Genomic DNA, 12,929 nt, shown 5'->3' with positions numbered 1-12,929 from the left:
GGTGGCTGTGGGATATCTTGGAGAGGGCGAGTCCTGCATTTTTTGTTTGTGATGCCCCCAGACGGTGATAGCTCGAGTGATGACCATGATGAGAGGTGATGTGAACACGACAAGTGAAGCGAAGCTGATTGGGTCTTGCACCCTAAGAGCATTTCTTTCGACCTCTGGCGAGCCGACCACTGGCATAGCAAGTCGATGAAGAAGGTGTCAGGATCATCGAAACATGATTACGGGTACTACTTCAAGCATTGCATCGCGATCACGAATTCGAGCATCTTTTCGAGTCCTGGAACGAAGTTCTGTATTGACAAATTGGGGTGGAATGGTGCTTGTTCTCTATAGATGAGTTATCTGTCAACTCTTGCGGGAGAACTGACTTTAAATCTGATTGTTGTAAGCACTACCCCTGCGACACCATCTCCGAATCATAAACCTGATAGCAGGGAGTCAATCTCCCGAACGAGCAGAAAAAGATGGTAGCAAGAAAAACCGCCCTTAGATTCTGAAACTCCCCTTGTAACTCTAGTTCATCTTGGTCTTCATTGCCCCTCAAAACCCATTATCAACCAACAACCTCTCAAGCAACTCATGCCTCCGTCCAGCAACCTCCCAATCATTATACCTCTTCTCCCTTCCCTCCTCTTTAGAGATCCCCTCGTTCCAAGCCTCCCAAACCCCCTCATATACACTCCCCACATTCCTCGCGGGCGCCGGCAACTCCTCCTGCCACTCCTCCCACTTCCACTCTACCTCCTCCACTTTATCCGTCTGATAATCATGAATCTCAATTTTCACTTCCCCCGCGCCCAAAATGATGGCTACCGATTCCTTGCTGCTCACTCTGATCTCGCCCTTTTCTCCCGTAAGAGTCCACACGAAGGCTGGTTCACCGGGGAAGGGCGGGCCGCGGCGCATGCGGAGGTGTAGTGATGCGTTCTGCTGGACAGTGTCGGAAGCAGGAAGGGAGCCGACGACGTAGAGCAGGTCGGGCGTGTTGGAGGTGACGGTGCGGGTGATGGTGCCTGTTGTGCTGTCCTTGAGGGGCACGAGGGGGCGTTGGATGTGGAAGTGGGATTTGACGTTGGTTAGTTCCCCGAGGGCACTTTGTAGAAGGTCGATCACTGCTTCTTGTTAGTCTCCTTCCTATCTCTGTTCAACAATTCTGGTAAAAAGGGAAAAAGAAAAAGAAAAAGAGACTCACGATGCCCACCACCAATACTCCACATATTCCCACCCACCTCCCTCCTAGTGAAATACTCTGTCTTCTCTTGCATCACCTCCCTCTCCGCCGTGACACCACTCAGTCTCACCTCCGAACTCAAAACCTTTCCAACCCTTCCACTCTTCAACACCTCCCCTATCTTCTTAACCACCGGACTAGCCCACCCCTGCGTGCCCACCGCCGTCTTTATGCCCGTCTCCTTAGCTAGGGCAACCAACTCCTCCACCTGCTGCAAATTGCTTGCCAACGGCCACTCGCTGTACACTCCCTTTCCAGCAGTCTTCCCAGTAGCCTTCCACCCCTCCAACAACCTCTTCAAATTCCCATAATGAACATCAACCCGCGTGCCCGAGACCACCAGGTCTACATTCTCATCCTTGGCCAAGTCCTCAGGACTGCCATACGCTTTGACGACGGTGGGATCAAAGTTGTATTTCTTGATGGCTGCTTCGGCGGCGGAGAGGGAGGAGTTTTGGAGAGCGACGATTTGGAATTTCTGTTGGCCTCTGGCGGACAAGAGGTAGGAGAGGTGGGCGAGGGAGAGCCAGGAGGGGGAAGATGAACTGAGGCCGATGAGGGCGACGCGGATTGGGGCCATGATGATTGTGTTTGGAATGGGGTAGTCAATGATGCTGAAGGTGTGGTTTAATAGGTAATGGATGGACGATTGGGGTTGCTGGTGATGTATGGATGGTGTATGAATGTCTGAGGAAATGAAGATGGGCTTATGTACATCTTGAAGATGTTCGATTTGTACGTGAGGTGTTTAATACTTCACGGAGTTAGAGTAGTACGAGTCGCCGAATTGGTAATCTACCATGTCGTGATATATCGTTAACGCCGAATTGGTAAGCACTACTGCGTCGTGTCGCCGTTTCTGTTACGCTTTTCGCACTCCAACGCATGATGCCAAGAACGATCGGTGTCTGCCTATCGTCAATGTCAGCTTTCTTTTGTTTTGATGATTGTTAAGCAGCCTATGGGGAAGTACATACATCGATAGGTTGTGATCATGGGCAAGTTCGAGGCCATTATCATTTGTATCATTTGTCATATTGGATGATAAAAGTAATCATGAGTTTGAGGAGAGGTTACTTGCATTAAGGTATGTTCATTCGAACTCGTATGTTCCTCATTTGCAACCTTCAGTCAACGACCAGCTTTTCCCTTTCCAAAGAAGCCTGCCAGTAACTTCTCCGGGGTATGAGTCAATCGACTGCATTAAATATCGCCAACAACTTCCGGCAACAGTCTGTATACACCTCCTGCGTATGTATCGCCGGCTTCAACGGATCTGGACTCTTGTCCCAACCATGGGCAACCCCGGGAATCATCCTGTGATGGACCGTCTTATTCAGAGGCTCGGCCGCCAACCGCTTAGCGAAGGCCTCTCCCTCCTTCTGCAACATGTCCCACTCGCACGTGTACACGAGCACGTTTTGCGGTATGGCTTCCCTCAGTTCGTCATCGCTGGCTCGGGCGGGCGATAGCCAGGGATGCGCCATCTTTATATCACCAGGGTAGAGGTAAGACCCGTCGAACAGGTTCGTCATGGCAGGAGGCAGCGTGCTCTCGGGCTTGACGCAGGTGGCGCGCTTCTCGGCGCGCGATATGCTATAGTCGGTAACGGGGTACCAAGTCGCGATGGCGCGGATCTTGTGTTCGGGGACTGGCGGAGCCTTGTTATCGGGGTCGGCCAATTCCTTCAAGTGCTCGTTGAAGCGCAGCGTGGCAGTAATTGCGATGTTGCCGCCGGCTGAGAAACCGGATGTCGCGAGCTTCATGGGATCAATGTGTAGGTCGGCGGATTGGCGAATAAGGTAGAAGAGCGCATCGGCAGCGTCATCGACGGCGGTCGGGAATGGGTACTCGGGGGCAAGGCGATAGTCGACCGAGACGAAGACGGCGTCGCAGGTCTCGAGGACGTAGCGAGCAAATCGGGCATCGTCGGTACCGTTGCCGATTGTGAAGCCACCGCCGTGGAAGTTGACGACTGCGGGATATCGCTTGCCGTGTTTGGCGGCATCTTCGTAGCCCTTTGGGGTGTAGAACTGGAGGGTAAAAGTACCCTTGTGTTTGGATAGAAGCGAGGGGATCGTAAGCGTGAAATTGGGGTTTGGTGGTCGAGGGCTAGCCATGTAGTGGAGGGTCATGCCGATGTATAGACCGGATCGCAGGGCAGAAGCCTGTGCCTTGAGATACCATCTCGATGGGGCCGGGTTGATGGCATCGTTGGCGGTTTCGGGTCTCACCCAGCTTCCATCGTCTTTGTGGCTTAACGGCAGGACGGGGATCCCTTCGACGGTGGGAATTTTGCCTGTCATGGTGTTGACGATTCGATCTATTAGGGGGCAAACTATAGAGAGTAAACAAGGAGATTGCGACCAAAGAGTCAGCAAAGAGTTACAGTAGAGGTATGTAATGGGTACCGGAGTAAGGTAGTTTGGTAGTTATGTCGTGTCAATGGGAGTATGGGACAGGTCGCACCAAAGGTGGGATGTGGACAAAATGATAATTCAGCGATTTATGTAATGTTTGTCGATCTTCGTGTGTCGAATTACCTCCATGAGTGCCACAACAAAAATCCGTCATTGTTGTGCTCCATTCAACCGACGCAGTCCAGGAACAGGAACAGGAACAGGACACGGACTGGAACTATCACGGCTGTGCGCCATTGTACTTCAGGCTCCAGGGGACCAAAAAAGGGACAAAGAGCTGCCCTGAGGTTGAGAGGAAGGGGAGGGGAGAGGAGGGGAATTGATGTCATCGGCATCGAGTGGCCTGACTTGTGATTGGTTCATTTTCCCTCAGGCCAAGGCTAGGCCAGGCACACTCTTGGCTTAGGTTGCGAAAATACCCGACTGATAAGGGCTTATCGAATAACCTTCGTCCAAGGTGCCTGCCGCGAAAGCCATGAGGAAAAATACACTACTGTAGAACTCCACAGAAGATCGACCGATGTGAAGGAAAAGAGCGACATTCATCAACTTGAACACCCTAAGAAGGACACCATAGTCAAAATATATTTATCCATCTTTTCACAGTGAGACACTTACCATTAGCCTCTGCTCTGAATCACTAAATGTTTTGTCTCGTTTCATGTTTAAACTGAAGTCAGTTGTCCTCTTTCCGCCGACATTGGCCGCTGACGAGTTCTTGGCGCTGCATAAACGGTGACGTCATACACCCCATGACGTCGTTTGCTCTTTCCACGCTGGGTGGTGGCCTGGACCATCGATCGATTTCCGGCCTTTTTAGTTTTGAATTTGTGACAGCCGGGGGGGGGGGGGGGGCAGTCACCAACAACGAGCGGACATTCGCTGACAGAGCAAGTGCATTCATGACATGGCTCCAGGAAGAGGGCACTTGTCTGTAACAAATCACGGTTGCAGTGTATGAAACATTGGAATGACAGCACCAGTCTAGACTCTCCGTCATATTCAGCTGGCAGTGATTGATGGACTGGATCAACGCATTGGATTATTGAGGGTGTTTCCTCTCACTAGTGAAGTATCCATGATATGCCCCCAAGTACGTACGGTAGAAGTAGAGGGAGGAGCGGATGATGGACTTTGACAGCCATCATATGCCTGTCCTTGGTGATGATCACGATCCGATACAACTGAGTAGTGTACAACTCTGATACCATCGGAAATTCGGAATGTCCAGGCCAAGAATTACACCCACATACCGTAATTAGTATCAAACTTGGAGGATTTCCAGGCACAACATCCCAAATACTGAAAATCAAACATGAGTCCATCTCGTCCCATTCCCATTCCGCCGGCGTCCGAAGTCTGGCTGTTCTTTAGTGGCTGCTGTTGCCCCCCCTGCCCTGAATCACAAGCAGTCTCTGACCAAGCAAAGCCCGGCAACCGACACAGTGACCGGGGTGTAATCAAGGTTCCCCAGCAAATTCCCGAACATTCGTCATCGCCTGTTTTCTGTTTTTTTGTTTTTTTTTCTGGTGACCCTCTCTTTCCTACTAATTGTTGTCTCCCTTATAACTACTTTGCCTTGCTGTCCCTCCCATTTTCTCTCTCCATCACCATCAGATCTGCGAATTGCACACACGGCCTTTTGTCTTGGGGCTGCCACACAGTCCACAAGCTTCACAAGTCGTTTATTGTCTCCCGCAATCAACATCACCAATTAATAAACCAAAACAGATACCCAACAAGATACTCTCAAACCCAAATCCACAGCCATCATGTCGCCAGGCAAGCTCAAGAAGCCATTGCTGGCTCTCAACCGCATCATCGGCCATTCCTCGGCCAAGAACCACATGAGCAAACCCAAGATCGGCGACATCGACCAGCTCGACGACGAGCGCGCAAAGAAGAACATCCAGAAGATCCAGGAGAAGCGCGCAAAGGAATACCAACTCGAGGAAGAAAAGAAATTGATGATTCAAAAACGCAGCGAGGAAGAGAAGAGGTGGCACGAAGCCGACGGCCCCGAGATCGCTCGACGATACGGAACACAAGAAGAGGAAGCCCTCGCTCCCGCAAAGTCCCTTCAAGTCCTCGTTAACGACTACCAGAACATTGGCAAGACCGTTAGCTTCCGAGCCCGCGTCCACCACGTCCGCGCACTTAGCTCCAAACTCGCATTCGTCGTCTTCCGCGACCAGATCGAGACGGTCCAGGGCGTCCTATCCGTCAGAGATGGCGTCGTCTCGGAGAACTTTGTTCGCTGGGCCGAGCACATCACGGCCGAGAGTTTTGTACACGTCGAGGGAAAGCTACAGCAACCTCCTGAGGAGATCAAGGGGTGCACAATCCACAATGTCGAGGTTTTGATCGACACCATGCACCTCGTCGTCCCTATTGACGAGCATCTCCCTGTCGACGTCCACTCGATTGACCATGTCGAGGTGGACAGCGAGACACATCAGCTGGAGTCCCTGGCCTCGACCAGAGTCCGTGTCTCTAACCGCATTGCCTTCCTCCGTACACCCACCGCTCAGTCCATCTTCCGCATCAATGCCGGTATTTGCAGCATCTTCCGTCGATACCTCGAAGACAAGGGCTTCATGGAGATCCACACTCCCAAGTTGCAGCCCGCTGCGACCGAGTCGGGTGCTGAGGTCTTCAAGGTGAACTACTTTGGCAGGACTGCCTTCCTCGCCCAAAGCCCCCAGTTGGCCAAGCAGATGAGCATTTCGGCCGACTTTGGCCGTGTCTTCGAAATTGGCCCCGTCTTCCGTGCTGAGGACAGCAATACCCATCGTCACTTGACCGAGTACACCGGTATGGATCTGGAGATGGCCATCGAGCAGGACTACCACGAGGCCATGCACATTATCGACGGCTTGATGAAGGAGATCTTCAAGGGTATCTACGGCAAGTACCGCAAGGAGATCGAGATCATCAAGACCCGCTTTCCTCATGAAGATCTGGTCTGGCTACCAGAGACCCCCATCATTCCCTTCAAGGATGCCATCAAGCTCCTCAACGATTCCGGCTGGACCGACGATCACGGTAGACCCGCTTTGGAGACTGAGGATCTGAGCACCCGTGCCGAGATTCAGTTGGGCCAGGTCATCAAGGAAAAGTACAAGACGGATTACTACATCATCGACAAGTTCCCGTCCTCTGTTCGTCCTTTCTACACTCATCTTGATCCCGAGGATGACCGCTTCACCAACTCCTTCGACATCTTCCTTCGTGGACAGGAGATCACCACTGGTGGTCAGCGTATCCACAGGCCTCACCTTTTGGAGGAGCGCATGAAGAAGGCCGGTATCGAGCCTCTTGGCATGCAGGAATACCTTCAAGGCTTTGAGTATGGTGTCCTGCCCCATGCCGGCTGCGGTATTGGCCTCGAGCGTATCGTGTTCCTCCTCCTCAACTTGGGCGACATCCGTAACGCTTCTCTCATTCCTCGCGACCCCAAGTCCCTCCCCGAACACAAGGAACTCGTTGGCAAGCTCCCCCACCCCGAAGCCGACACCATCAAGTATGCCTACGATTACGACCATGGCGCGACTGGACTTGAGCTCCCCCCCGTCGAGAAACTCATTGTCAACTACGGTGATGCCACCAACACCTCCTGGCTCGACGAGCGGTACCACGTCTGGCGCCATGAGCAGACGGGTGCTGCCATTGGTTACGCCGAGGACAACGGTTACGCCCTTGTCATGGGTAACCCGCTCTGCGACCCTCGCCAATACCAGCTCGTCATCCGCGCCTTCCTTCAAGATATGCGCCACACCAAGGACCTCCGTCCTCTCTGGCTCTTGGTGGGTCCCGAAGTCGAGGAGATTCTCGGCTCCAAGCTCGGGTGGCGTTCGCTCTCTTGCGTCGCCGAAGAGCGCGTGTCTGTCGACTCGGCCAAGAAGGTGGCCAAGAAGGAGCGTCAAGCCGAAGAAGCTGGTGTGTCCATCCACGAGGTGCCCATCGGTGAGCCCGTGCCCGAACACATCCGCGAAAAGTGCGACAAGCGCATCCAGGACTGGAAGGACAACCGCAAGGGCAAGAAGCAGGTGCACATCACCGAAGTCCGCCCGTGGGTCGACATGGAGCACCGTCGCTACCTTTGGGCCGAGGACAAGAACGGCGAGATTGTCGCCATGTGCGTGCTCGCCCGTCTTTCTCCCGCAAACGGGTATCAGATCAAGTTCGCCTTAGACTTCCCCGGTTCTCCCAACGGAACCATCGAGGCCCTGATCTCGGCGGCGATCCAGATGCTGGCCAAGTCCGGTGTCAGGAACGTGACGTTCGGCGCGGGCGCCTTGCCGGAGATGGTCACTGGCGGCCATCTCAACGGAATGAGAGCCAAGATGTTGAGCCATACCTACAAGACTATTTGCCAGCAATTGAAGTTGGTGAACAAGTCCGAGTTCCGCGAGAAGTTTGGCGCGAGGAACGACTTGGTGTACATCTGCTACCCCTTTATGGGTCTGGGTGTCTCGGGTGTGAGGACACTTATCAAGTTCTTTGAGGATGAGATGTAAAAGGCCTGAAGCGGCTCATGGGTTATGATTTGATGTTTTTTTCTAATGGTTATGACGACGGGGCATTCACGATGGCATGCACTTACAGTTGTGTTCTTTTGCTTTGTTTTCTTCTTTTGCTGATCGGTTTTGATACACGATACGATACCCTTTTGGTTTATATACCATATTCAGTTACCAGCACTCAAGTCACAGGACGATTTAATCGCAGTACGGTACGAGGCCAGGCCCGGTACCTACTGTTGCTGTCGAAGTCTAGTAATATAGATTAATAGGTGGTAATGGGAGTGGAAAACCTCATCTCAATCACATGGCTTGTGTTTTTCTGACTTCCTCGATCGTTTGCATCTCCCCCAACATTGGCCTCGACTCTACAACTTGCTCTATTTCTTCCAGTCATTCCGAGTCATTCCCTCTGGCCACGGTGATTGAACACATGTCTCAAACTCGAAATCTAATCGGTGCGCACATGCAGATTGTCATTTAAATCCTCGATCATACCACCTTCCATTATCATATCCCAATGTCTGGTATACACCAACGACTGGTTCCTATCAGAACGCATGCCTCTCTCCAATTACCAGCATTTGTTTATCTACTTCACTACCACCATCCTATTTAAGCAGTCAGGCTATCAGGGATGGATGGGTAAACGAACATGAAAAACACCTTTACCATTCCCCAACCCACGTGCGGTACCTCCAGTCGATCCACAATCGCCAACGGTTTTTGGTTTTCCCCTTTTCCATAACATGGATACAATACGATATGGAGATTGTTGGGGGAATCTCATCTCATCTCATCTCATTTCTAGTGTTGTACTTAATGCCCGCCCGCCCACCAACCGGGATCATCTCTGTATCCATAACGAACGTTGCAAGCGAGCGAGCGAAACACCCCCGTTCCAAAACGGAAGGCGGGCGGGCGGGCGGGTGTTAGCGAGATTGAATGGATGCATTGCAGAATGTCGATCACCTCATTCCACCACCCTCGTTCTACCATCACTCCACCACTCCACACCCCTTCTCATGTCCCCATACCATATCCATTTCCACCTAAGCCTAGACTAACTGAATGGGGGGTATCTGGGATCATGGATGAAATGAAACGAAAAGGGGGTGGTTCCCTCCTCCTCCTCCGCCTTTCAAGATGTGATTTTTTTTTTCCCCTCCTCTGTTGGTTTCGGCTTCGGTTTTCTTGAAGTGACACAATTCGTTTGTTGTGGCTTCGAGAAATAACGAAGTTACAGAGTAGAGGCTGAAGTTGAAGTTTGGGCCTTTGGGGTTGGTTCGACACAAACAACTTGAGACTGTCTCAGTCACTCACTTCACTTCAGGTGAACTTCCACTTGGAGTAGGTGGTAGTAAAACTGGGAAGTGTCGGTGCGAATTGCGATAAAGAGCAAAGGTATATCTTCTTCTGAATCTTTGTCTGGGTTCGAGAGGTCAAAACTAACCTTCAGATCTAAAAGGTTCACTCGGTCGCCGAAGGGGTTCTTATACCTCACCAGCTGCTGACCCCAGTTAGTCCCCTCACTTGTTCAACATCAACCACAACAACCAAAATGCTGCTCCCACTCAAGCCCCTCATAGCAGCACTCGCCTTGACCGGCACCGCAGTCGTCCAAGCCGCCCCCCTCTTCGACTCCGTCACCGCCTTCCTCACCCACCTCACCACCAACCCTCCCAACGCCGCCCAACACTTGGACCTGAAAACCCCCAGCTCCGACCCGACCGGTCTCAACACCATCTCCACCCTTTCTTCGTCTGCCCAATCGGTCCTCCAGAAGAACCAAGCCTACCTGCTTCTCATCAACGCCACGCCCTTCACTCTGCGCAGGACAGGCGGGCATTCCTACCAGATGCCCGCGTGGGATAACTCCTTTCCTGATCTCGTGCAACCAGGAGAGAGCGTACGCGTCTACATCGAAGCCAAGACGCACAAGGATGACGCAGCGGAGATGAGGTATGTCGTTGACGAACTGGGCGGAAGGGAAGTCGAGTTCCAGTACCGCGGCCGGGACGGTCCCGTGCTACAGGTAGCGTGGAAGAGTTTGGCGGCCGTGAATAACCCCGTTGGCTCGGTGCGGAAGTTGGTTTGGCATCAGGGGAATAACGTTCCTTTTGTGTTGGCTGCTGCGCCGTCGGCTGAGAACACGAACTTCGATCCGGCTAAAGAGTTGATGGCTAGCCCGGGCTTGCCGACGGCGGGGTGGATGAAGCAGGGGTATGAAAGGATGCATTGTTTGAAGCTGAGAGAGATCAGCCTGCCCGGAACGCATAATAGTGGAATGTCGTTGCTTACAGGCGGTACGCCCCTGGTGAAGGCCAGGCCGGAGTCGGTGCAGTGCCATGCTAGTCAGATGACGGTGGGCAAGCAGCTGGAGGCGGGAGCAAGGTGGTTTGATGTGCGCCCGGTGATTGCGGGCGGGAAGTGGGCGACGGGGCATTATACGTTTTTCAACGGGATCAAGTTGCCGGGGGGATTGGATAAGATTCCGGGGTTGGGTGATTTGGCCAAGGAGATTGGGAAGTTGGGCGGGGGAGATAAGGAGATGGTGTTGGAAGGGTGGCAGGGCGGGAATGGGCAGTATATTGCGGATATCGTGAGGGAGGTGAACGAGTTCACGGAACAGAACCCGGGGGAATTGGTGGTGATTAACCTCAGTCATGGCCTCAACACGGATACCTTTTCCCGTGACCCTAATGCCCATCTTAGCCAGCAGGAGTGGGAGAAGCTGATGACGCAGCTGCTGGCTGTCAAGAACCGGGCCACGCACATCACCCAGCCTAACATCGACCTTACTTACCTTTCTCTCTCCGATCTGCTCCCGCCTTCCGATAATGGTGATGCCTCCCGCCGCGGTTCGGCTGTTCTCTTGGTCGTCGACGACATCACCTCGGACAACAACCAACGCGTCGATCTCTCCAAGTTTGCCAACCAGGGCTTCTTCTTCCGCGGCCAGCTCGCCATCTTTGACTCGTATGCCGACACCAACAACCTGAACGACATGATCAGCGACCAGTTCGCCAAGATGCAGACGCATCGCACCAAGGCGGATGATGCCATGTTTTTGCTGAGCTGGACGCTGACGCAGCCGCCCGAGACTACGATCATCGGGAGTATCGTCAAGTATGCTCAAGATGCCAACATGGCGTTGGGAGAGAAGCTGTGGGCGCAGGGCCGAATGACGAGGCAGACGTATCCGAATGTGGTGAGTGTTGATGCCTTTGACGGCGATGGGGAGGTTGCTGGGTTGGTGGCAGCCATCAATTGGTGGTTGACGGGGGAGTGTCCTGCGTTGTAGGTTCGTGGAGGAGGAATTGATTGGTAATACAACTTGATACAGAAACCGTGACACGAGCCAGGAAGAAACGAGGTATGTGATTGAGATGATCTTTAGTAGTTTTCAGTAGCCACAATTAATTACCAGTAATGTTTGTTTCATTATACAGAAACGAGGTGTACTGCCCCAATGTCCCGTTCTCTTCATGATTGCTCCTTCCGCCAAGATGTGATTTTCCGTATGGCGGAGATCAGGTAGTTGTCCTTCGCTCCTGCACGTCGGGTCGTCAATCCCTTTCTGCGTCGTGCACTGCAGTACAAGGAAGATGTCGGCGGGAGGAGGTCACAAATTTCAATTGAGCCGCTTCTCTTCTTCCTCTTGTTTTCATCTTTTGCTCCTCAACGTTGTACCTTATCGGTCTTCATGGATAACATTTCCCAGTCAACACACCTCCCGCGATGTCCTCATCCTGGTTTCTGGTCGCATCACATGTCACAGACTCCCCAACCCACCACAGTTGAAAGACAATTATGGATTTGCTTCATCTCGTTATCCGTTCTCATCTTTTCTGCCTTCATCTTCCATTGGAAGATTTTCCACAGCAGCGGATTCAAGCCCACGTTTATGGCGCTCCGTCCCAAGTATTGTTCCTCTCAGTTTCATACCGTCACCTGCCCTTTCTACCGTCAAGTGGCGGCCATCACTACGAACAAACATGTCTATGGACGTTTCGGTCAGTCAGTCCGTGTCGGTGATGTATTTGCCTACGCTTAATAGCACTCACCAAGTACAGTCCATCTATCTGGAGCCGTCTCTCGCCCTCCTATTACCCCTCTGTCTACTTTCCGCACCTACTCATCCCAATCTCAGCGGTCCAAGCGAATGTGATTTCACAAGAGCCGTGTCGGAGTGCTCAAGCCTCACACCTCTGGAGATAGAAAGCTAGAGAATGTTCATGGCCGACACTCCCTTGGACGTTTCTTGATGTTTTGTCTTCAGTTCTGATGACGGAGCTTCCTTGTTCTTCTTTTTTTTTTGTTTTTTTGCCATTGATTAGTTGGCCTAGGGCTCTTCTGGAAGATGGCATCACTCCAATGTCTTCTCATTTCCTCTTCATAATTATCGTTTGACTGACACTGCAGTATTAACTCATCGCAAGTGTGCCGAATAACATCACCATAAGCCACACACGAACAGCCGTTTCTTCATTGTTGAGGTCTTAGTCCAGGATCAAGCTGCTTTGTTCGCCTTAGCACACACGCAAAAATTGGGGTCACCTGGAATCAATCTAAAACAATCATCACTAGCTGACAGTATTCTTTCTTCTTATTTGACTACCTGTGCTGTTCTGGTCATAGCCCCCATCCTCCCCAATTGCCCGCTTTTCAGATTCTATTGGCCATCCAAACTCCAAGTTGGCGCTTGCACAACAAGTCCCCAAGCCCATAAACCCAGTGCCCCAA

The 12,929-nt window shown here is 52.2% G+C and overlaps 4 protein-coding genes across 4 annotated transcripts; 2 read left to right on the top strand and 2 right to left on the bottom strand.

The window, feature by feature from the left end:
- Nucleotides 1-549: 549 nt before the first annotated feature.
- Nucleotides 550-1,853, bottom strand: NEUTE1DRAFT_124342 (uncharacterized protein; the record flags this gene model as incomplete). Its single annotated transcript, XM_009855667.1, has 2 exons — nt 550-1,121; nt 1,202-1,853. 2 exons carry the CDS (start codon nt 1,818-1,820, stop codon nt 550-552), a joined length of 1,191 nt encoding a protein of 396 aa, XP_009853969.1.
- Nucleotides 1,854-2,285: 432 nt separating this feature from the next.
- NEUTE1DRAFT_124341 (uncharacterized protein) lies at nt 2,286-3,546 on the bottom strand (the record flags this gene model as incomplete). The annotated part of the gene is made up of 1 exon (XM_009855666.1): nt 2,286-3,546. The coding sequence occupies one exon, from the start codon at nt 3,544-3,546 to the stop codon at nt 2,431-2,433; it is 1,116 nt and encodes a 371-aa protein (XP_009853968.1).
- Nucleotides 3,547-5,279: 1,733 nt separating this feature from the next.
- Nucleotides 5,280-8,180, top strand: NEUTE1DRAFT_86925 (uncharacterized protein; the record flags this gene model as incomplete). The annotated part of the gene is made up of 1 exon (XM_009855665.1): nt 5,280-8,180. One exon carries the CDS (start codon nt 5,433-5,435, stop codon nt 8,178-8,180), a length of 2,748 nt encoding a protein of 915 aa, XP_009853967.1.
- Nucleotides 8,181-9,744: 1,564 nt separating this feature from the next.
- On the top strand, nt 9,745-11,584 carry NEUTE1DRAFT_124339 (uncharacterized protein; the record flags this gene model as incomplete). The annotated part of the gene is made up of 2 exons (XM_009855664.1): nt 9,745-10,406; nt 10,467-11,584. The coding sequence occupies 2 exons, from the start codon at nt 9,745-9,747 to the stop codon at nt 11,485-11,487; spliced, it is 1,683 nt and encodes a 560-aa protein (XP_009853966.1).
- Nucleotides 11,585-12,929: the final 1,345 nt, after the last annotated feature.

The sequence above is a fragment of the Neurospora tetrasperma genome (assembly GCF_000213175.1).
Source record: "Neurospora tetrasperma FGSC 2508 unplaced genomic scaffold NEUTE1scaffold_6, whole genome shotgun sequence".
NCBI lineage: Eukaryota > Fungi > Ascomycota > Sordariomycetes > Sordariales > Sordariaceae > Neurospora > Neurospora tetrasperma.
The sequence above is the reverse complement of the archived record's forward strand: the minus strand, read 5'-3'. Positions and strand labels throughout refer to the sequence as shown.